This window comes from Anoplolepis gracilipes, chromosome 6 (genome assembly GCF_047496725.1).
Source record: "Anoplolepis gracilipes chromosome 6, ASM4749672v1, whole genome shotgun sequence".
Classification (NCBI taxonomy): Eukaryota; Metazoa; Arthropoda; class Insecta; order Hymenoptera; family Formicidae; genus Anoplolepis; species Anoplolepis gracilipes.
Genome location: NC_132975.1, coordinates 11,868,910 through 11,894,739, shown reverse-complemented (window position 1 = coordinate 11,894,739; position 25,830 = coordinate 11,868,910). Strand labels below are relative to the sequence as shown.

The window sequence follows — 25,830 nt, the reverse complement described above, 5'->3', positions numbered from 1 at the left end:
TCTCCTCCGCCCCCGGGCCGCCTGTCTCACCCGCCTTCTCGCAACCCCTCGAGCCCCGCGATGTCTCCCCCCTCGCGCCATCACACCCCCCGAGTCTACTCCCCCGGTGCTCGGGACGTGGTGGGGGTCACGCTGGTTGCGTGCTGGTCCAGTCCGCAGCCTCCCACGAAATCGTGGTGGGAACCGGAGGCGGCCACGGGAGGTAGGGACAGCGGGGAGGGTGGCTGCTCCGGTGATGGAGGTGGCGGAGGAGGATTATGCCCCATCTCGTGGGGAACGCTCCTCGCGCTTATATCGCGGCGGTAGCTGCGAGTCGCGAGAGCTCGACCGGCAGCTCGTACACGACCCCGACCGCTTCCTTTTTCAGGGGTTTCGGTTTCCGGTTCGGGCACCCGTTCGCAGGGACAAGAGGCGGTTCTCTCCATCCCCGCGTGTCCAATCCCCCTCTCTCTCTTTCTCTCTCTCTCTCTCTCTCTCTCTCTCTCTCTCTCTCTTTTTCTCTCTGTCTGTTTCTCTTTCTTTCTCTCTCTCTTTATCTCTCTTATCTTTTGCCACCTCTTTCTCTCCATTCCTATTTCTCTGATCTTCCGTCGTTTCCCTCTTGCCAGCCGTTGTCTCAGTCTAGCGCGAGTTGCCACGTTCGGACGGACTTCGCGGCGTACATCCTGTGCGTGCGGCTTGTACGGGAAGCTGCTACACGTCTCTTCGTCATCTTCGTCATCGTGTTCGTCGCTGCAATCGTCTTAATCGTCGTTCGGATTATTCGCGTTCGTATCGAAGGCTATGCGCGCGATGCGAGATAGAACCGTGCATACAAGAGGAACGACTTCGCCAAAGGACGAAAGCAATTACGGATAAAAGAAGCGGCACATATAATAGGAGCGACGCAGAAGAACGGAGACGAATGGGATTTCGAAGAGAAAGAAGAGAGAAGCTGCAACAGGACAGGAAGGGCGACGATGATGAACGCGGATACACGAGAGCATTCTCGCGTGCATACGTTCGCGCGAACGCGTGATCCTTGTTGAGAAAAGAAAAGAAGAAACGAGTGCGACAAGAGGGTGCGAAACGAGAGAGAGAGAAGAGAGCAGCTATCGAGGAAAGAAGAAGAGAAAAAGACGCGCAACAGCGGCGAGTTCGTAGCCTACGTGGAACGGGCTGCTGGCAGAGGGAGCAGCCACGCTCCGCAAAGTTGCCTAGATACCGGGCAACACCGTGTTGCGCTCCGGTGAAGTAGGAGGCAGCGAAGGAGGCGGAGGTGGCGGTGCTGCTCCGCGGGAGGATGGAACGCGCGGTGGACTGTAGTGAGACGAGGAAGACGATCGCCGGCCAGGCCGCGAACGCAGGTCCGTGGTGCTGCCAAGAGTCACGATAGCACACCCGCGCCCCTCTCGAAGCCACGAGAGAGAAAGAAAGAGAGCACACGTAGGTCGAAAATCGCGGCAGCGTGTTCGCGGCTCGCGGCTCGCGGCTCGCGGCTCGAGAAGCCAATCGCGAAAAGTATCGCGGCGTCGTTTGCGGTGCTACAGTTAGAACCGTCGCCGTCGAACGTCCGGGGATGTCCCCGGATACGGCGAATAGTTGTACCTCGTACATCTAACAGGCATATCCGGTGTCGCGCGACATTGTTTGCGGATGTGGATTCTTTTTTCGCGAATTTTTCTATCGGGTGAAATCTTTTTTACGAATTCACGCGAGGGAGAGAAAGAGGGAAAAATAGTATATCCAGCGTATCGCTCGTTTGGATCGTCTATGTTGTTTCGTTCTTGCGGCCAGAAATTCCGATCGAATCGTCGAGGTGGGTGTGAGCGAGTAATAAAGTGAGCCCCGGTGCCGGTCGAGAATGGGGTGAGAGTACTCGTAACGATGGACGCCGCCGCGTGGGGGAGAGCAGGAGAATTCGGTGTAGCGAGGGCGCGTAGTCGCCACGGACACCTGTAACGACACGAGCCCTCGTAGTTTTCCTTCGAGACAAAATCTTTTGTCGTATCGAGGCGAAAGAAAGCCGCTGACGTACACACGAATGCACGCTGAAACGCAATTTTGTGACATACGCGTACGCGCGTAATTGACGAACGATACCGCGTGAAAAATACCGGATATAGTCATAGGTACGTTCGTATTTCGTATCGACTGCGTCAAAACTCCGCAGACGCATTTCCCGTGAGATTAAAACTCACGCCATTGTTGCTTCTTCGTGGCGTGCGAGACAATGGAAAAAATTGCTACCTATGTCGATATAGGCAGAAACCGTGGTAATGGCGTGCCATTTAATGCATACTCCTCCGTGAATCCGATAAATAGGTCATCGTAATGCTGGACTCGTGATCAATGGCTGGTTGGTTGGAAAGGGTTGCAACTAATTAAATCGTATATTTTCATTAAGAAGTACAAAACATTTCTATTTAATATAAATCGTTGTATGTAAAGATAAATACGCGAGAACAAAAACACATTCTCCTGTATCGTAATTTCAAAAAGCAAGAGAGTGTAATAAGATTATTAATATTTTTATTTTTTTTTCTTAACTATTTCTTTCTTTGCTTAAGACGACTATTTTTTATTTGCTAAAAAGATTTCATAATATATCTGATATTTTTTGTTTTATAAAATTTTAAACTGTATAAGAGTAATGTTATATATACGAAGTATCTATTTAAATGAAATATGTGATATTAAATATTAATTATGCTTTTCTCATGTAATAACATTAATTATTGCGACCGCATAATATTTCGAGTCTAATTCGCAGAGATCGATTTATGAGTCTGCATATATGCAACTTTTTCAATTATATTAGTAATTCATTCGGTCTCACCAAGAGGATGGAAAATTTATGATAACGGGGCTTGGCGAAACCGATCGTGCTCAGTCGCGGCACGTTTTTCCAAAGGGAATACAAGAAATCTTTTCTTGCTGATAGAGAGAAATAGTAAATCAACCTCCCAGCTTGTAAATCACTTAAGTCTTTGATGCTCACGTAACGATTGTAATCGGTATACATACCGGCAAAAATATCACCATAAATAACAGTATTTTTCAAATACCTAAGTATCTTACTTTATTATTTTGTAAGTAATAATATTTGTGTAAATTTGTGTAACATAAATTTTGTGCGCAATTTTTAATTTGAATTTATAGCTTAAAAATGCTGCAGGAATTATTTTTATTTATGTACAATATATAAACTTTTTTTAAAAAAAAAAAAAAAAAGATTTTGAATGCTTATAATGCTTCTAAATTAAAATTATCGGATTTTATGATCAATTAAAAATTTCATTAGACTTCTCTTAGATAATTATAAGTTTCAGAATCGAAATAATAAATTTAAAAATATTTTATCTTCGATTATTTCTCATATAAATTTCAGCGGTAATGTAAACTTTAGATATGAATTTAGTATGTAGAATAATTTTATTGTGACGAAGAAAACAAAATTTTTAGTTTAAAATAAACTAAATAAATCTTAAAAATTATGCACGATTCTGTAGATAAAATGGTGGAAAGCAAATCTCGCTGAATTCACATGAGATAATGCGAATACATGCCGCGAAACGACGCCGCGCGCGATAGAAAGAGGTCATTCACATACACACCTCTCTCTCTCTCTCTCTCTCTCTCTCTGTCCCTCTCTCTCTCTCTCTCTCTCTCTCTACATACACACACGTGCACACACGTGCACACACACACACACACACACACACATACATACATACACACGAAATCATTATTTTCAGGATCTCTCGCGAGAATGCTTGAAACGCTGAGAAGCATTGTCGCGCGAACGTAGCGCGTTCTCTCTGCGAACGATAAACCACCGCCACCTTTCAACGATCGAGACCTCGCGGATACGCACAACCGAGAAGCGCGGAAGAACGCTTGGTTATGACGGCCAAGTCGGGAGGTGCGTTAGCGAGGGCATCGAGTATCGATTAGCAGATGATTCGCGCGGAATTGAACTCGACTCGCGAGATCTGCACGATGATAATAATAATAATTAGTGACGCAGCGGACGACAAAGCGCTCCCGGGCGATATTCGCGGAAGTGACCGCTGCATGTAAAAGTGAACACGCAAAATTGTGCAGTGCGTTACGGTCACGACGGGGCACGTCGGGACCGGGTGAAAGAACATCGGCGAGTCGGTGTCGAGCCTCGACTTGGGCCTGCAAAATTCATCTGCCATGGCGCACCAGACAAGAGATCTACCGCAGTTGCGAATAAAGTTTTATAATACGGTCGTCGCCGGTCTCCAAATAGTCCTCTTGCTCACCGTCCTACCTCAAGGTAAGTTTGCCGGGACACGAATTTCCGATATTTTACGGAGACATTGTGTTTACGCCACATTACTCATTATGATTTTCTTTATCGCTCGTCTGAGTCGTTTCAAGAATGAAAAGGCACGAATAATATTTTTACAAACCATTTTGCACGAAGATACTGACGAGTAAAACTCCTAATTCGAATTACGTACAAAGAATTACGTTTCATCTGTCAGTTGACAGATATGTTATACTGAATAATATATGGTTTCACTTATTTACAAATACTCAAATATCAAATATTATATTATCATACAAAATGTTAATTAATGGCGATTGTTAATGGAAACAAAATTAATAATAATTGTACAGTCTGGAAATTTTTGCAAGGTGCATCTATTATCTGCATGTTTTTTAAATAACACATTTGAAGTGCTATAATTCTCATTTACGTTATAAAGTACAAAATCCTTGAAAGCGCACGATTTATCTATAATGCATTTGATTATCGATTATTTTAAATAACTAGTTTAACGCGGTGATAAACTCTAAACACTAATGTAATCTTGTGCTTAACTTTAACTCACTGAGTCGAACATCTCAATTTGACTAATATAGCAATGATTATATTTTTTAGTCATAAAATTCGAGGTCGAAACTTAATTAAGAAATACATTTTTAATAATTTTAGTATTTATATACATATGTACATAATTCCATCTACTTAGTCTACTTAATCTGCGCGAAGAAAATAATTATCGTAATTTTAGTTAAAATCTTTAAATATTATTAATATACACATTGTGTGAAATAAAAGTGAATATAAATATATATTATTAGATTGGTCAAAAAGTCCTTTTTTTACAATAGACTTTTTGTATTTTGCAATACAAAGCACTGTTTCTAAGCTATAATATATTGAGAGCTGACACTTTGAGGCGTGATATTAAAAAATCGTTACGTTTGGTTTACTTTTTTTTTATAAATTGACCTTATTTTGAAAATGAGGTTACAAGAAGATATATTTTCGGGCAATTATGCTTTCTTATTTTTGGAAAAAACAATAGAAAAAACACAGTACAAACATTGAAAAATATTATCTACCGCGATTTGTATGCGTTTTTCTCTTTGTGAAAATATATCTTCTTATCGTACTCATTTTCAAAATAAGGTCAATTCAAGAAAATTTAACAAAACGTAATATTTTTTTTTTAAATTACGCGTTAAACTATGAGCTTTCAGAATATATATATATATATATATATATATATATATATATATTTTATAGCTTAGCAATAGTGCTTTGTATTGCAAAATATAAAAACGTCTATTGCAAAAAAAGCGACATTACTTTTTAACCAACCCAATATATTCTTATCTATTAGTAATCAAGGATTAAAGTCGATTTTTGCATGTCACGACTTCTATTCAGCTGTGTCACTTCGTCGGGCTATTCTTTTTCTCCTTCTCCCTTTCTTTCTCTTCTTTTCTCTCGCTGTGGCCTGATATAGAAATTCCGAAAATAACTTTAGACAAGTACATAATTTAATGAACGACGCTCCCACGACTATATTCCATTGTTATCTTTGCTGCAGACATTTCTAGTCGACCAGCGCGTTAAATAGGAGCCCATCAATATCGTTCACATCGATAAAATTAGTCGCGCACGTGTCAGATGTATAATAATAATGGTAAAAAATTACTTTCGAAATAATAGCAATAGTGAGATCTCTTAATTGCTGTCATATGTCAACCTAGATATCTAGCTTTACGTTCTTCTATAATAACAATGCATTCCATGCTTTGTTTGCTGTGTCTGTTGCGCACGTTTAGGCATATGGAAGGTATGTGCTCGCCTTTATATAATTTACGCATGACTGATTACGCTAAAAGTGGGGCCGCGTACGCGTATAATAAATCGGTTCGTCAATCATAATTACGGACGACGCGTTCGGGAACAGTGCAACGTATAATAGAATCACCACAACTGCGGTATACTGGGCGCGACCTGCCATCACGATGCATCGGCGCTCGACCGCGACAAAACTGCATTTCGTTCAGTCAACGAAGTTTCGCAGCCATGCGCGGTACGACTCGGCTGGAATTAAATCGCACGATTTGAGGAACTCCCTCGGAAAAACATCGACGTGTATGTCGCGGACAGCAAAGTTTCGACGTGGTCGATGCTGGCTTTCTCTCAGATTCTACGACACGTTAATCCCCGTGGTAACGGATTTAAACTATTGGCAATTGAATTTTTCGCGATTTTCGAGAAACTTAACAAAATTTTACCGTTATAAATCTCAAACCTAAAATTGTAAAGTAAAAATCAAATAATATGTCAGAAGATGTTTGGAAATTTAATGTATCTTTCTTTCTCTTTCTTTAATTAATTCCAGATTTCAATATTTTTCAAACGGAGTATTCTTATAATTTTGAAATATTTATATATGCACAATACAGTACACAACTTATTTGGTATAATAGTTAAATTTAAAGAAAAACGAAAAAAGAGATAGTTGGGTATATATTTCAATGAAACAATATATTTGTTAACATTAGAGAATTTCTTTTCTGACTCATAGTCAGGCCGTGTGATCAACATATACCGCAAACGTATAACGAACACGGTTAAGAGCTTAAATGTGACTTTATCTGAGTAGGAAAGCATGCAGAGTCATAAGTCAATAGGAATACCAAAGTTTCGCGATAAACATTCTAGTGCGAAATATCATGCGACGATTGAACTTGTGTGATCGTTTTCCAGCAACAGTAAAGTTGAACCGCTGAATTTAAACTTGAAATTTATTGGTTCGTTGAGACGGAGTCGGAACATTAATAACTCTTCGCCATCATCGCTCATGTGTTAAAGGTCGCTCGGCAAAGCGATAAAATCTTTCTGGTATAGACGATCCGAAGCATTAAGCGCTTCGACAAATTTTTACGGGAGATATATGTACATCTTCTCGATCATTATTCTCTAGCAATATATCCAACGTATAAAATATTTTATCACCAAGTAACGCTATCAATTGGATGTCATAACTTTTTTGCATATCCACATCAAGTGAAAATAAAACTATGATATGATCGTAATGTGTAATGTGTAATGTAACTAACTCGTAATCCTACATACATTTTACCACTATTTTTATCAGCGATCCACACTTTTATTAAGTTTAATCAGAAAATTGCTTTCGCATTATCTTTTCGTTATCAGTTTACTGCGATCCGTACTGATCGATCATTGCTTCACTCACCCTCGTTACGTTGTGTCAGTCGTAAATCAATCAGAGTGCGGTAAGTGGAGAACGATGGGCAGCCTCTTCTTTCCTTCTCAGCTCTTTCTGCTCTACGTCCAGATATAATTTCGATCGAGAATCTGTTAGTTTCAGCCTGATGCTGATGTAAAATTCATCGTCGTGTTTTTGGTACCCGGTGAATCCAGTCCGCGGCCGGCGACGTATCTATTTTCGACGGTGTAGCTCGCACATTTCTTCGTGAGTCCGAGATTACATGGCCCATGGTAATAAGTCATTCGATTTATCGCCGGTCTTGTACAAGATATCTTCTCAGAGGGGTTAGATTTCAGAGAAGGTTTCTGGACTTCTCCCTCAACCTCGCTTTCTTTACCGATCGCCGACCGATCGTGAGTTATTCTCGAACGAACGGGAAAAAGCCTCCCTGCGAAACTGCCGCGGGCACTGCGTATTTTTCTACGTTACGTTTTCTACATTACGGTAGCCGATGGCTGTTCCTCAATTATTGGGGCACTGGCAAGGGGCTCTCCGAGAATTCTTGCAAGAGAGATTGCTCTTCAAAATAGCGCACCCATATTTCGTTTTAACGAGCAACGCATCACTTTTGTGTATATACGACTTTTTTTCTCACTTTTAACGTTGCAATTAAATTTATAACAAGACTTTTTACATACCAGGATTTCGAATGTTTGAATGAGTAAACAGATGTTAATTGCCACTTTGATTTGAACATTTTTATTTGGAATTTATATATTGTATAACATAATTATCGATTTGTTGTCATATTTGAAATTATTTATGATTGAAAAATATAGTTTTACTACGCTGTATTAAATATACTGCGCCTTTCACGTGCCACGCACATGGTTTTAAAGATTAATAAAGCATTAACATTGCTTAATGTCCGATCGATACTAAAGTCATAACTCTCAATTTTAATATTAATCAACTGTCAGACTAGGCCAGTGAAACATTTGTCAATAAGATGACGCATATGAATTGTTCAAATGTAAATTGTCAATAGATATTATTGCTAAAAATATAGTAAAATATAGATATTTTTATGACTAGGATGATATAATGTAGATTGTTGAGCTAAACAAGAAAGAAACTACAATCAATTAATTTATCAAGTTACTATATCAACAAATATTTAGATATAGAACAAAATATTTTTTCTTGGTCAATATTTATGAATATTTCGCGCTTTTGATAATACATGCACATATATATATATATATATATATATACACATGATTTATATAAATTTCTACATAATTATTTTTCGCCATTTCGAATACGCAGCAACTTCTCTTAGGAAATTTTCCAAGCAGTTAATATATCATTGTCAATGAAATAGCTTTGAGTATTCCGCGTTCACTCACACAAAAAATCCCCTTGCTTCGCGTATAGTAATCGGTTTCAAAGTTCCGACGAAGTAATCTGCGATCGATGCCCCAGAAAGCCTCGCGGACGGAAAAACGTCGAAGAGAGAGCGGAAGTCAGTCTTTGTTAAAATTTCAGAATGTTTCGCCGGGGATTACACTTGCAACGTGTTCGCTTAACGCGTCGGCTCGACGTTTTACTGTCACCGGTTGAGCACCACGGCTGTCGGATATCGAGATTTTTACATTGCGCGTATTGCGCCGCAACGGAGCGGAGACGCCGCCTATAACGTTGATATCGATTCTCGAACTTGCAACCGCGCCATTTCTCGTACGCGCGAATATACACAAGTATTAATTGAAGGAAACATTTTCGCTGTGAGATTTACTGTCTCTTTGAAATTTATATTTTTTGGATCGACTCGAAATTACGCTTTTTATGTGTGCACGAATGGAATCAGGCACGGAGGGATGAAATTACATTACAAATCGATAATAAAACTTTATTGATTCCGCACCAAAATTTAATTTGGTCATTCTATATGCAAGATTTTCGCGTATATCGTAATATTGGCCTCTCTGATAATTACAATCCCGACTATTGTGTTTTATCATGGTTGTAATTCGGTGCTCAACAAGGTACGCGCGTTTTCCGCTGTATAATTACTAATGCCCTTATTACCGAATGAAAAATCATGATTTTACTGAATGATAGCCGATTGTATGAGCTTAACTAGTCGTTGTGATTTGACATGGAGATAAAAAATCATATTATCAAGGATTATGGTTTGGACATAGCAATTTCGGTGAACAATGTCGAATAAGTAAGGATTTGTCAAAAATATTTCACAGATGGTTGTTGTTACTGTAATTGGAAAAACTGTGACATAGACGATATTATTGTTAAAATCAGATAATTTTTTTCTAAAATTTTATTTAATTATATTATTAATATAAATACACATATACCCGAGAGAGAGAGAGAGAGAGAGAGAGAGAGAGAGAGAGAGAGAGAGAGAGAGAGAGAGAGAGAGAGAGAGAGAGAGAGAGAGAGAGAGAGAGAGACAGACAGACAGACAGACAGAGAGAGAGAGAGAGTCACAAAAGCTTATTGTAACAGTTTTGTAAACTGTGCAAACAATAATGTAAATAAGTACAATAATATAGTTAGTCTATTTTATATTTTATATACGCATATTGTTTTACTTCTGAAAAATTGGTAATATAGAACTAGTTACTCTATCTTTTATCTTTTTATTTTTTAATGATTTTCAGAGACATTGCTTTATCTGCCATAACTTGTTAACCATTTAGATAATGTTAGTAGCAATGGTTTTCTATTATTAACTAGTCTTTTAACACAGGAAATCAATTTAGGTCACGTATCTATAGAGATTCGCATGATGACCACAATATTGAACATATACTTGTTTATTCATACAGTGCACTAGCGTATGCATATATATATATATATATATATATATATATATATATATATATATATATATATATAATAAATTAATACAGAATGTAAAAGGTTAATGTTTGTGCGCGTGTTTCGATGAAAGCCGTCGTTGGATTAATAATTCGACATTCGTTTGGCCCTTGTAGCTAAAATATAAGTCAAGGCCATATAATATTATTAATACTAATATTATTAATATTAATACTAATATATGTGCATAAAAGATTAATGTTAATTTTGACTTTTTAATTTCCATGTATATCTCTATCAAAATATTAAAAAAATTTTTTTAATATAAATTATATATAATAAAAATAATTGTATGTAACTATACATATATATATATATATATGTATATATCAATATAAAGCTTTATACGCATTTTCTTATACTACAGTTTTATATTATATATAGTTTTAAATTGTACATTTATTTTTGTTAAAGGTATGCTTGAAAATTATAGAGTGCGATCAATAAATTCCACCATTCTCGTAAGACAGCTGATTACTGAGGCTCGCAAAACCTAAAACGACGGCTTTCCCAGGAGACACCATATCGTAGCACCAATTCGTTAGGAATTAACTTTGCGCGGGTGATACATTATCTCGAAAGTGCGCGTAAATTTGCTCGTCGAAAGTTGCGACTATGGTCCCGAGGGTAAGAGACTGGTCGCCGATGAATCCCCGAAATGATTTATAATCCGTCATAAAAGCAGAAACTCCCGAGAGACGCGGTTAGAGAACGCCGCAGCATCTTCATCATTTCGGTCGGGTGGTGACGGTGCGGAGGGACACGGCTCGGATTTTCGGGACTTCGAACTACACAAACCCGTACAAGACCACGATCCCGTGCACCGATCCGTTTTATTTAAATCACGGCTATCCATAACGTCGAAATTCACTTCGGCCCGTTTAATGGTGATTTATGCTCGGCCCGTCTGGCCGGCCCACTTTTCGCAATTTAGTCTGGTATCACGCGAGAGATTGTCTGCCAGAATAATCGAGTGTGTGCCACCTCTGTGTACCATGTCGTGTACGAGCCTCAACGTAAGCGATATTTAAATAATAAATAAGACGTTTATCTTTCTCTCTCTCTTTCTCTCTCTCTCAGAGATACATTGATAATTAAATTTATGGTAATACATTGATCATTAATTAACACAAATAATCGTTTATTCATTGCTCTGGTGGACACTTGAATGATAATGAAACGACGAGATACGTTATTTATGGACGTGAGAAGTTTGCGGGCATGATGGTTCGATGCCGTAAGTGGAGTACGAAGCAGAGATTGTATCTTCTTTGTCAAGAGTAGAGTATATGGGCGTCGGCGGAGTCCCTGAAACTTTTTGGCAAAGATCTCTTTCTATCTTTGTGCGAGTAGTTCAGTTTACCGTATTTACCGAGAGCTAAGCGTACGAAATAAATATAGGCGACCAGCGAGAACCAGAAAGTCTCCGCGTATCAAAATATCGTCGCCAAAATAAATATACGAGCGGTTAAAGTAGGAATCGCGCGATCGACGCCCAACTTTTGCACACGTCGGACACGTAAAAGTTTAAGTTTATTCGCGATATCGCAAGAGTTATTTGAAACGATAGAGATGAGAGTCACGTTCTCCCTTATGAGAGGAATCCTCTGACACAGGCATTAAATTTCAAGGACGACCTCGCTGCCCGATGCGAAAGCGTTCAGACGCGCAAAAATCTGAATATCCTATGACCCAGATAAATTTGACTTTTCAAGGCGTGGTGCCACCCCACACGCTATGGTGATGAATGAAACATTTCGTCGACATAAGTGGAGATGGTATTAGAATTTAAATTTCCATCCGCGAGATGGTATTAGAATTTGAATTTCTCAACAGTGTGTGTTTGTGTGTGTTCTGGGAGGCTCGATAGGTCAGGCGTTGATCTTCAAAAGATGTAAATTCTTACGTTTCTCGATATGCGGACATTTCCCGCGAGGAATGTAAATATTTTGTGGGATGGATTATCTGAAAGATCGTTGACTGGAAGTCTCGAAAATTGAAAGCTCCAGTCCTTTTCGCATTAAAGTTGTATGGAATGCAGAATGATTAGACTTGAGACTTTCATATGCATACGTTTACTTTGTAACGTACAATTGAGAATTCTCTATTGTCTCTCTCCGATTTCGTTCATCACGAGAAAACGCTTGTCACCGCCTACAAACGCCAGAATTGCAGAAACTATTTGTACTTAATCTCCATTTACCGTTTAAAACGAGCTTTCTGAGCATGACAGGTTGTAGAAATCAGTACTCTCGCTTGTATATCGAAAACAATCCCGCTGCGGATGTCCCGTGACTAAATTGTTGCTTTGAAGTCTCAATATAGCGAACCACGCTATCAGTCACTTGCGTTTCTATTCAACTGCAAGCAGCCGAAATGTACGTACCTACATCTCGAGCTTTGGGCCCCGAATGATCAAAGTGACGTAGCCAATCTCATGTAAATGCGAAAGTGATTGAAGCCAAGACGCTGGTAGTATAGATAATATATAATACGTACATACACACGAACGTAGCTGCAGACATGAATTCCTTGTAGGAGAGGTCGATGTGACATGAACGTAAAGCCTGGATCTCACGCTTGGTCACACGATACATACATCACGATCGATATATCATAATCGCTCACAGCTGCAGATACACCTGCCGCGTTGAATTTCCGTCTATCTCTCTGTTCCCTTTCCTCTCCCCCCCCCTCTCTCTCTCTCTCTCTCTTTCTTATTTTCATTGAATTGAAAACAAAGTTAGAAAATATGAACAGAATACTACATGGCGATCAGTTTTTTAATAAAACAATTTTTTAAATCCAGCAAAGATACATATTATTGCTGCAGTTTTTTTATTCAGTAGATTAAAAATCATAAGAAGCTAAACGAATTTTCAAATATTTATTTTCATAAATTTTACTTTTACGATTTTCAAAAAATCGTGCGTTTTATGACTATAAATATATATTATATTTTTGATTTTTCGATATAACACACGCTTTCAGATTTAAACACTTTTTATTCATTATGTAAGCTGACAACTTTAATATTTCAATTTCAATCTTTTATGAGTTTCCGCAATTTGCAATTATATCATTATTCTAATTTACTCTTCCGTAATATTTTATCGTCTTTATTAACGATTTCTGGTCTCACGTTACCGTGTTTTGTGTCTGACCTTGCAAAATATTTCCCTTGAGCATTCATAAATCTCCCACTTTCTCCTCATTCCGACGCGAGCTTATGCAAGATTTAAGAAAAACAAGCAGGACGGCAGACCTCGCGAGATCGAAGCCGACAGGGGCTAACATAGAGAGATCCCTTTTATAATTAGGCCCACGGGCGACGTGTTGCTCCACTAATTACCTGTCCAACAATCTCCGACAAATGAATGAGTGGGCTCTTACCTCGAGACTAGTCGCTCTCGTTGTTATAAAGCTTATTTAGTTACAAGCAACTACCCCACGCATCTCGTCATTTTTTAGTTTAACTGATGTATTTGTGAAGTAATAATCTACATAACATATTTGTTTATTCTATACTCTATACGCAATATAGAATTCGCACTGATTATCATAGCAACTATTGCCATAGTAATAGATATTAATATTTTTTGCAAGAATTTTGACTAATTTCTGTGACAGCCATGTTCGGTGGTACATCTCTTAATCCAATTTTACTTTTAGCATTAAAGTTTGACTAAAATATTCTTCAATCGATTAAGTAATTTGCTCGAAGGTATAAAGTTATAATATTAACAGATCTATTTTAGTTATTAATTATTAATCGACTAGGTAAACGACAAGCTCCGAGCTTTATTTTCAAAGCTTCCGGCCCTAAATTTCTCTGCTACCGACCCGATGCGACAGAAGCGAGACTGTTTGTGCGGAACTGTTTACGTAGTTGGGAACGAAAATTTCCCATAGTCTGATTTGCGAGTGCAGTCTTGTGTAAATGACGCTAGCACACAGGCGGCCTTTGACTCGTCTGCCTACTCTCGTTATTGCTACGTAATCTCCGTTGCGTGAATAATTAAGCGATCAAAGTTATCGCCGGCGACCTCGTTTTGCCGTGACTTGCTGTGAAAAATCTTCCCGTGCGCGAATTTTTAAGTGTTTCTTGCTTTCACAAGCTACCTCACAACTGAAATATTAATATATCTGAAACTTTTATACTTACAAGCAAACTTTTAGAGATAAATAAGAAGGTGAGTGCAGATCACATTTGATGCAAATTATTTATCTTTCAAAGAATATATTATATATATATATATATATATATATATATATATATATATATATATGTATATATATATATATATATATACACACACATATTTACATTCACTGTTACATATAGTGTATACAGTAGTGTAAATCAAGCTCCAAGCCGACGAGCCAACAAGTAGTTACGATCTCCATCTTTTTGCGAATGGGAAACAAGGTCGTTACGCTACGACCCAGACCTCCGGCATTGTTTAAGATGCATCGTTAATATAATTTGTGCTAAAAAAGTATATTGCATAGTTTCGCTGTATAGTAGAGACTTTTAATAAAAATTGTAAACTAAAGTAATGAAGCATTGCTGTGCTAAAAATTAGATAACAATTATATATAAAACTTTAGTTTTATTTCTTCTTTAGACGTAATTATGTTTCCTGATATTTTATTTATGCATCTTTTGAATCTGCACTGTGAGTGACGAAGTATGTATATATATGTATATATATATATATATATATATATATATATATATATCTTTTTTCTCGTAAAAGACTTTAAATCTGGCCAGCTGTAAGAGACGGGGTATAGACAGCCGTACGTAGAGATACGATCTCTCGTATAGCTTGAGAGAGATCCTAGCGCATGTAAGGTAAATTGCCTCCTCCCTGTTCGGAGTATTACGGATAAAGCAACAGCTGTCGTGTGATACTACCGAAGTTGCCTGGCTTTCTCCATGAGTTTGCAATCGGGTATCCGAAAAATAAAGGCTAATATGGTATAGATATGATACACGAGAGAGGATAATATAGGGTAGCTTATGAAGATGCCGGATATATAGCTGAGATTATATACAGTGGTCTCTAGTCGAGCTATCGTTGTAACATGCAGGAGCATTATATGATGAGAAAACGCTAGTGGTGAATGGATGGAAGAAGATGTCATTTTCGACTTTACTGCAAACTATTTGCTGTCTATTCTGTGCCAGCAATTTATATTTCAGTCATTTAACTTAATATTGCTATAAATCAACAGAAAATAAATATAAGATGCTAAAGTGAACCGTATAAAGATATCTCTGTTTTAGTTTATATATATTTTATTTTGTAAAAGGAAATATATATATATATATATTAAACTAAAGACAAGTTTTAATCTTTCTAATTAATATAATGCTCATTATTTTTATGAAATTGAAAAGTAAATAATATTATATTTTATAAATCTTTATAAAGTCTCGAGAATATTTCGAATAATTATACTGCATTCATGAAAATCAGTCTAAAATAGAAGAGATAATAAAAAAAAAAATATATATATATATATATATACATAATACAAAAACAAAAAAAAAAAAAAATATATATATATATATATATATATACAAAAATATATAAATAAATATATATTTATATATGTATATACATTTATTGCAAATATTTTTATTTTTATTAAGTTTTCTATGGATTTCAGTAGTACTTCTATTTATTTTTCTTACTTTTTTTTTTGATAAATTTAATTAAGTAATTTATAGATAATATAATCTTTTTATTATAACATTAAAACAAATCTGTTTTCCTCTTTCTATATGCATTTTTTTCTATTGATTTTTAATCACTACTATTATATCTATGAAATTTTTTTGCACATTTTAAAAAAAGGTATATAATTATATAGAACTTGATCGAACAATTATATTGCAACTATTGTATTATTATGCAACTATTGTTGAATGGATCACAAATATGGAGCTAATATTGTTCATTTCGATCTTGGTAGAGCACGGTTATTATTTGTGTTTGACGCACCAATCAATGCGTTAATTAATCCAACACTCGATATTGAATAATTAATGCAGTGATAATAATGAATTCTCCGGAATGAATTTCAAGACGCCATTGCAATTATCTCGCTACCATCGAATTCACATCTTCGAGTAATTCAAGGATCGAATTTATACATTGTTAGTTTCTGTTAGTTAGACAACGTTGTTGGAGGCGACAAGACGTTGAAATCGATATACGAGCACACTGAAAACCGGTAAAGTGTTTATCTGAGAACCGTAAGCCCTTGTGATTCGAGCAACAGAGGCTGCCTCGATATCTGCGGCCTCTTAAGCATCGATGTGCATATACCAGTTGACCCAATAAGGAGAGAAACATCCATTTCCAGTGCCCAAAGCGATATAGCGCTCTATTTGGTCTTCTCTAGTTGTCAATAGAGAACACGAAAAGGAATATATAGATTGATCGAATCTTGAAAGAGGTTTTGGAACGTTCGAGAAACTATTCAAAATGCTATTTGATTAAACTATATTGAATGATAAAATTATTTCAAGGTATCGTAATTACAGAAATACTTTCTGACAGATGCAAGATGTACCATTATCTGTTGTTATCTGACTACTCGAATTGAGTTAATATATGCGAAATGATATTCTCTTGCATATAATTTGGGAAAATATTTAAAAGACATATTTTATATATCTATATATAAAAAATAATAAATAGAACGATTTTTCTACTTTACGTTTTTGCGCATGCTCCATACAAATTTTGTATTAAGCAAAGCAGGAAATTGCGAAACCGTGAAGCAGTAAAATTATTCTATTTAATATTTCATTATCAAAATTATATCGATGCACACAATAATCATTTTACAATTACCGCCAATGCTCACATTTCTCAGTGAGATAGCGACTCTTATTGCTATGGTTCGTAACTCATGTCAGCCGTAAAGTCACTCAAAGTACCGATCCACTCATGCTAACGAAACAGAAACAACGTTTCCTAGGTCGCCAGGAGGCATTACGAGCGTATGCATCAGCGATTACCACCGCACGGCGACGGTGTTTGAATCGCAGCAACAGCGGCGACACCGACGGTGATGAACTCGTGCAAGGATGGAGGGCGAAGCGAAGGAAGGGGAAAGAGAAGAGGATGGGGTGGCTCGGATGTTGGGGTGCGTTGGTCGACAGAATATAGAGCAGTGTGTCAGAACGACAGAGAGAGAGAGAGAGAGAGAGAGAGAGAGAGAAAGAGAGAGCGACCGCTCTCTCCAGGACCGCTTGGCCCTCCACACTTTCCGTTCTCTTTCATAAAGCGTCGAGACCATCCCTTCGACGACGAGGACAACGACTACGATGGACGAACTACTCGACGACGATCCTGCGCCCTTCTACTCCGCGCCTCTAGCACCACCCTCTCACCCCTCGGTCCCTTTCCGTAACCTACCAACCTACCTACCTACCTACCTACCTACCTACCTACCTACCTACCTATCTACCTACCTACCTACCTACCTACCTACCTACCTACCTACCTACCTACCTACCTACCTACCTACCTACCTACCTACCTATCTACCTATCTTCCTACCTACCCTACCTACCCTACCCGCCTATCAATCCCTCATCCTACCTCACGCCGTACAACCTACAACCTACACCACTACACGCAGCCTATCCAACAACTTACTTTCTCGCTTCACCCTCTTGCTCTTCTTACTCTTTCCATTTCTCTCTTTTCATCTCTCACCCTCCGACTTGACAGCCTCTTTCTTGCCCGTCCTCTTCTCCGCTACCACCATATGTTTTTTTCTTTCTCTCTTTCTTTCCTTTTTTTTCTTGTACCTTCTTTCTCTCTCGAAGTCTCTCGCTTCATTGCACGTTCTCTCACCGGCCGTCTACCCTCTCACCCTTGTGGCCTCATCGACATCATCTCGTTTCGCTCTCTCACACCCTGTCGTTCTCCTCTGGCTTGTCGTCGTCTAACTCGCGCATTGATTTTACCCTACCCACCGTCTATATCCTAAGTCCTCTCCTAGAGTAGGTAAACACTCAGCATAGCCGGGCGCGTTTTGCACTTTACGCGAACGAACGCCATCCATTAACCGACCTCTGCTCTACTCTTAGCGAGCGATACTGCTGACAATTTAGCTACCGGTTGTCATGGATTTCTTATACAACGGGGTACTTAATTTATTATCAAATTTAGGCTAGAATGTAGATGCGTGTTTTTTTTTTAATTTAGAACAAATTTTGCAAAAATAATACTGATAATGAATCTTACTTCTTTATAAAATTAATATTAAATTTAGATATTTATAAAAATGCAATTATATGTGCGAAAGTATAATTATGTTTGAACGTTCAAAAAATTGAAATATATAATTATATATTTGAACTTTAAACAATTGTACTAATTTATTTAATTTTCAGTATATAATTTTATAAGTTATTATATCTACTTCATTTATATTCATATACGTTTTTCATAAGTGTCATCATACGTTATCTCTTATGCATTATTTTTTTTAATCAGCATTATGGTATAGGAAAAAAATAGCATTTGCGTTTGCTTATATGCGCATACTTTATACATATATACATACACATACACATACACACGTGCGCGTAAAACATTCATTAAATTTATATTACATAAAAATTCATTATCTCTGGGAGTGGTCGGCAAACTGAAACATAAAGGTTAATGCAATATTGTAGCGTCTTGCATCTCATAAATTAAGTGTCCATAAAAAAAGACAAGGTCTCGTGCTATTCAATAAAAATTAAACTTTTCGATAGTTGCATTCGACTGAAAAGCAATGTTGAGAAAAAGAATTTCATACAAACTCATCTTGTGCGTGTGACTGAGAATTAATTTCCATAACAAATTATTATAACTAAGGCGTGCAATGATTGGCAGTGGAATTAATTAGCGACCATTTTTAATTTTAAATGGAAAAATCTAGTTTGACAGTTCTCTTAATTTTGCCAGTCGCATATATCTTCATTAAAACGGCGCAATTAAGTACGTAGCGCTTTTTTCTGTTTTGTTATAATTATAATTATCATGCTATTTAAGTACGAGTGAATATTAACGTTCATAAGACTCTACCTTCTGAAGAAACCGATTGAAGATTTGATGTGAAATATTACAGTATTTCTTAAGTAATGAATTATACGCATTTTGTAAAAATACTTTACGACACGCCGTTAACAGCTTTATCAAGATTCTTATCATATTCATTAATGGTTTAATCATTATATGCTTGACTTTTTATGAGTACAATAAGAAAAAATATATTAGGAGCTACTAAGCGAATTAATACGCAATATTGCACAATATTCAAGGTAATAAGCAGAGAATGTTTTTTAAATAGATACTTTAAAAAAGTTTAAAATATTTTGATGAATATTACACGACTTATGCTTTCAATCTTTATATTGCCTTATATTTTATATCCTTATACTGTATATGAAAGCTGCAAGAAAATAAATAGAACAAATTAAGCAAGAGGCTAAATGAGTTTATAATTATTTTTTTTAGAAAAGAAGAAAGTCGTTAGTTATATCTAATTATCTCAAGTACGTTATGAAAATTTGAGAGGCTTGTTTTACATCATTTAACAGCGTAATCAAAATCACGTGAAGCGAGAGATTCACTATATCGAATTTATTCTTGACATCACGCGCTAACTAAATACTTATTGAATATCTCACAAAGCAGCATCAATATGTCGAATTAAAATCGAATCGAGAACGATGATACCGACACACGAAGTACACATGAGTGCGTATACCAGTATGTTTGCGGGAAAAGTTAATTAAGACACACGATCGACAGAGCTTTCGTAGAGCGATAAATGAATAGGAAGCGCTTTCTTCTGGAAAGAAGCCCAATTTTACGTGGGTAAACAAATCGTAGAATCTTTGTCTTTTTATAGATAAAGGTGAGACTAGTGTTATTTTTCGTTTTTCACAAGTTGACATGTATATCTTTAACTGCATACACACACACATATATACACAATTTATACGAACGTATATATATATATATATAAAAATTATGTGTGTATGTGTGTATGTATATATATATGTATGTATAACTGAGTTGTTTTCGTCGACACAAATTCTCGTGCATATTCTCTTACTCAGCGAACAAACACGTATCAAAAGTCCATAAAATCCGATTTCAGCAGTCCGTGGACGCCAATGCATTTCCGCCGGGACGCGCATCGGTAAATGGGTTTTTCTACTGGAACATCCGAGCGCTGAGGAAGGAATAAATGACGCTTAAACCGACACTCGCATGCAACCGCATGCATTCGAGAAGGAAAATGAGAAGGAAGGAGAGGGATAGAGCGTTTAAAAAATGCGAGTTTTTCGCGAAAGCTCGAAAAGCAGTAGCACCGTTTCCATGTTGCTTACAGCCACGCGTGCTGTTTGCATAATATATTTTGCTGCGCTTCGCATATTTCTCTCTTTATACGTTTCATCGATTAACGATCGCACTGTTATTTTTCCAAGTCAAATCGATTAGATGATTATTTATGAAGCTTCGCGCGCGATTGTCATCATCAATACCGTTATAATATGTCATAAATTTATTTACGCTATTATTCACGCTATCGATAATATTCTCACGTAAACGATGATAGTCATTAATTATGTCACCGGTAATTATTGATCGCGTTACTCTATTTTGTATTTTTTTTCAAGCTGTAAAATATTTCAGAAATATGTCGTAGAAATATGTATGTGAGAATACATAAAATTCTTTGCCTCTCTTATTCGCATTCGTCTCTAATTTTCCACTATACCGAATTTGCGGCATCCATTTCACGCTCGCATATTTGTTACGTGTTCTCATCTGCGGATAGTGGAGTATCTTGACAACGAAATACGCACGGAGGAGAAACGCGATACATAAAAAAAATATTTCGTCGACGGTGGTTGCTTGACGGGAAAGCAATCGAGGGCAATTTCGTTCCGGCTACAACTGCAGCTGCTTCGTATATATCTCCCCTCGTGCGCGCATCTCGTCCAAAGAAAACGCCTCCCTCGTCTCCGCAGGGTAATTGCTATCTCTACAGACGGTGAGCCTTGTCGCGTAATTACATGGCGTTTAATCTCTCGGCCCTTTTTTCCTCGTTATCGATATCGTCTTGCATTGTGCCAGGGGGCGCATCCGCGCGTAAATAATTTTCCGGTTGTAATTTTAGCGACGAGAACACTGGAACAACGAGAGAAAGAAATTCGATTCTCACATTGATGTAGTCGATCTTTTTTTTTTTTTTCTTTATAATTAAAGACGATATTACATCGAGGCGGGATTTCTTTAACGTTGTACGAACTTCTGAGAGCGTTACGAAGCTTTCACAATTCCGGAAATTCTTTGCGCTCTTTTCGGACTTTCATCCTTCCTTCCATCCTTCCGTTCTCCCTCGAGCGCGATAATTTTTCCGACATCGGAGATGCATCGCGCGAGTTTTCTTGCGATCTCACTCGGTAGCGGCAGCTCATTTCCCTTCTCGCTGCTCCGTTCGCAAAAGTCCACTCCTAGAAAATATTACACGACGATACCAGTATACTTCTGTTACTTTAATGTGTACGCACGCCGGTACGGGAAGCTTTATGTTTCCCGAAGGATAACATTCGCGCATAGACTTGCGCGACAAGTTCCCGCGAGCTTACAAAAGTGAATTTAATTATTGGAGAAAGTTTCGCGATGATTGCCAACGAGTAGGATTATGAAAATTATGTTAGCTATATGTATACATATCTATATATACATATATATATATGTATACACACACACACACACACACACACACACACACACACACACACACATACACACACTTTTTCTCTTGGAAAGAGTTGCCCTTATCGATTTCTTCTCTCTCTCTCTCTCTCTCTTTCTCTCTCCCTTCCTCGGTTAGTAAAAGGAGCTTGGAAGGGAGGAAAATGGTCGATGGTGTTACGAAAGGAATCTGTATTGAGAGAGTGTCATCCGGGAGTACAGCCCACGAGAAAAGTTTGTTACGGTTCTCCTATGAGTCATAAGAATCCCACACGGCAGAAAAGCTCCCTTTGAAAGCTTGCTATTTCTTGAGGCGACGCTTTAAAGCGTGCAAGTCTCATGACATATAATGGCACGAGATATGTTGTAACGAATATCATAAGACGTCTATATAAGTTGTATCTTTTTAAAATCCTTGTTCGTTTTATTTAAGACAACAAATAGAAATATTCGATATAAGATTAACTCTTGGAATGTACATTATATTTTCAATTTCTTTATTTAGATTTCTCAAAATCTAGCTTTTTAGTCGTTGTAAATGATTATTCTGAATTCTAAATAACGAGAAAATATATTAAAAATATCTAAATAGAAGTTAAAAATATTTAAGAATCTTTAAAATGATTCAAAAGTGTTATTAAAAGTTGAACAAAAAATGAATATTACACTAAATTTTATAGACTTTTACATAATCTTAAAAGATACTACATGTTTTTATTTTCTCTTTGAGAGATTTGCAATTTAAAAATTTTAAAACAGATTTTGACATATAATTCTTTTTATTAGCTTTTAATATTTGAACAACTATTATTTAAGCTAAATATAACAATAAATTAATAACTTTTTTTTTAACATTCTTGTTTAACGTCAGTAACTAAGTTTAATATTTTGATGAATATCTGAAAAGATTATTTTAATTATTTCTATATCAAATCTTAGAGACTTGAAATGCAATTTTATTTTAATAATAATCATATTATAATGAAATTTATATCTGACGAATTAAAATTGCTACACGGTGATCCCCTCGCATGGAGAGTTAATTTTTTCATCAAACAATGAAATTTTTACAACAGATGCACGCATATAATATCATTAATGTAATTTTTTATGGAAAACACACCATAGTGTAATATATAAATATATCGAAACGAAGTTTTAGTGGTTGACGAATGCAAAGTTGGCGGCGCCTATGCGACGGGAGTAGATGAAGACTATAAAGTCACGGAATGTAGACAGGGTTGAAGAGAGTCACGAGAGAAACGAGCGGATACTCTATCAGATGGAGGTAGGAAAAAGATTCTCCGGATCATTTACGCCCCCCTTGTGGTAAGATTACAGGGAAAATATGCTCGGATCGGATACACGCTGGCGTAACCTATCTATCCTGCGAGGCGAACAATATCGTGCATCCACGCTACACGTGACGAGCCTGTACTCTTCATCCTGATACGTGCATAGACTGGTGCTCAAAGAACCGTTGTTTTTGAACAATATCGCGCATGGTATACAATAAACAAATAAAATAAAATAATATCAATAGCGGTATGAAACACTGTAAAAAAGAAAATAAAAACATTTTTATGTTGCTTGTATATGCGCACACTTGGACGTCAAAATAATATTTGCAGAAGACTTAATCTCATATAGCGATAAGATGATGAGGATCGAATAAACATGGACGACATTTTAATTAATTAACAGCATGTGATATAGATATAATATAGCGAGTATATAGATATAGTATATTGAGAAAAACATTATTACGTATATAATTGGGAAGTTTGGTGGAACGTATAATAATGTTTTAAGAGCGCTCGTTCGTCTTATGTAATTTTACTGAATGTGGACTTTTAAAGTTCGTGCCTTATTAACGCCAATCGAAAACTTTCCTCTTACGTAAAGGAATACTTGACAAGCGCCTCTAAGTAAATATTTTTCTTCTGTGAGCTAGATCCGGTGACCAAGCTCACGTAACTAATTACGCTAGCGGTAGCCAGTTTCTCCTTTTAATTCCAATGTCGACACATAATGTACGTTCGTGATCAGTTCGGACAATAATATCGATGATATTTGAGCCGGGAAAGAATAAATTGAATCACTCATTCAAATGACAAGTTTTTTTTCGACCGAATTCATATCGTTAAGAAATTAAAACGTCATTCAGACGATAGTTTTTCGATTTCACCCATCGTTCACAAGTTGGCTTTGTCAGCGCGAAAATTATTTGAATGTCAGGATAGCGAGACAAAATAATTGCTCTGTCAATCAAGCAAAATCACGACTGCGTGGTAAAGATTAAGCCGCGCGAAAATCCACATCAAACTTTTATCGATTATAATCGCGCGAGCTGCAGCATAACATCGCGTTGATAAATAATCCGCGCACTGCATCGATGAAAATAATGCAACGATATAGGTACGCTCATTTATTAATAGCCTTTGTTCGTTTTCGACAATTATTCAGACGATATCTTTTCTAAAATTTTCTAGATGATTAAAACGTGCAGTAATTAATTTACCTATTATATAATCAACAATTCGCTAAGTGTGTATTTTCTCTCACGCTTGAGATAATAATAATCGACTAATGGATCGCACTTTGCTATGAAAGCACGAAGTTTATTCGGATAAATGATTTATGTTGTTCCTCGCGCGTGAGACTGCCTGATCGTGTTAGGAAAGTGACACGACACGACACTAATGTCATCACTAATTTTCGAAGTGTCCAATCATTTCTCTGCGTGGTCCCGCTTTCTCGGGATATACACAAGATAACATTGTTAGCTTCCTCTGACATTGAGGGAGGCAGTAAAGCTCGAAGGATCATCCTGCCGGAAGATCAAATTTCGCAGAATGCGTTTTACATGGGAATCTACGATGACAAGCTGGCTATCAACTGGTGATACGAATTTTTCTTTCTATAAGACACTGCGTCCCTTATAGTTACCATAACAACGGCGGCTGTCAAGGGCGAAAAGAGGGCTAAGGTTCTTCGTCGATCGTATTTAACGGCCTACTTGAGAATATTTTTCACTAAAATAAGTAGAACATCTTGTTTATCTTTCGCAAAATCGCTTGGGTAAATACATCCGACGAGAGAAATAACGTTTCGCTCGTTGGCAACGAGATCTAGAGTCGCACGGCAACGGTAAGGAAATAATCGAATCAGAGAACGAGGGTAGCTCGAATTTTCTATCTTCTTAAGCGAGAGAAAAGCACGTATGTATGTATACATAGTTTTTAATTAAAATAATACATAAATTTATTTTAACTGCAGCCTTTTTATAAAATCTTATTTTTGGAAAAGTGACAAGAATTTATGAAGTAAAAATTAATATTTATTGATAATGATGGGAATGTCTTTATTCGCGTATCTAAATAGAATAATAACAACATGCGATTGATGTTCTTCTTCTAATTATTCATATTATTCATATTATTTATTCTATTTTAAATTCTACAATAATACATTAAGATATTGCATCTAATCGGTAATAATCTTATTCGCACTGTTTGACATCTTATCTGTCATTTTCAGTACTAATTAGGTCATTGTTTAGGATAGTTGCACGATTTTTTGAAATTATCGAGTAATGCGGTTCGATTTTAATAAAGAAGGATTAACGTCTTCGT

The 25,830-nt window shown here is 37.0% G+C and overlaps 1 protein-coding gene across 6 annotated transcripts in view; it reads left to right on the top strand.

Moving 5' to 3' along the window:
* The first annotated feature begins 251 nt into the window (after positions 1–251).
* The window catches only part of Nachralpha6 (nicotinic acetylcholine receptor alpha6), a 221,660-nt gene continuing 196,081 nt past the window's right edge, over positions 252–25,830 (top strand). For 3 of the 6 annotated variants that reach the window (XM_072894486.1, XM_072894485.1, XM_072894490.1), the window contains exons 1-2: positions 252–1,425; positions 3,738–4,285. In XM_072894486.1, the coding sequence (XP_072750587.1) occupies positions 4,183–4,285 (103 nt within the window). In that variant the 5' untranslated portion in view covers positions 252–1,425; positions 3,738–4,182. The other 3 variants (XM_072894487.1, XM_072894489.1, XM_072894488.1) reach the window with 3 other exon arrangements.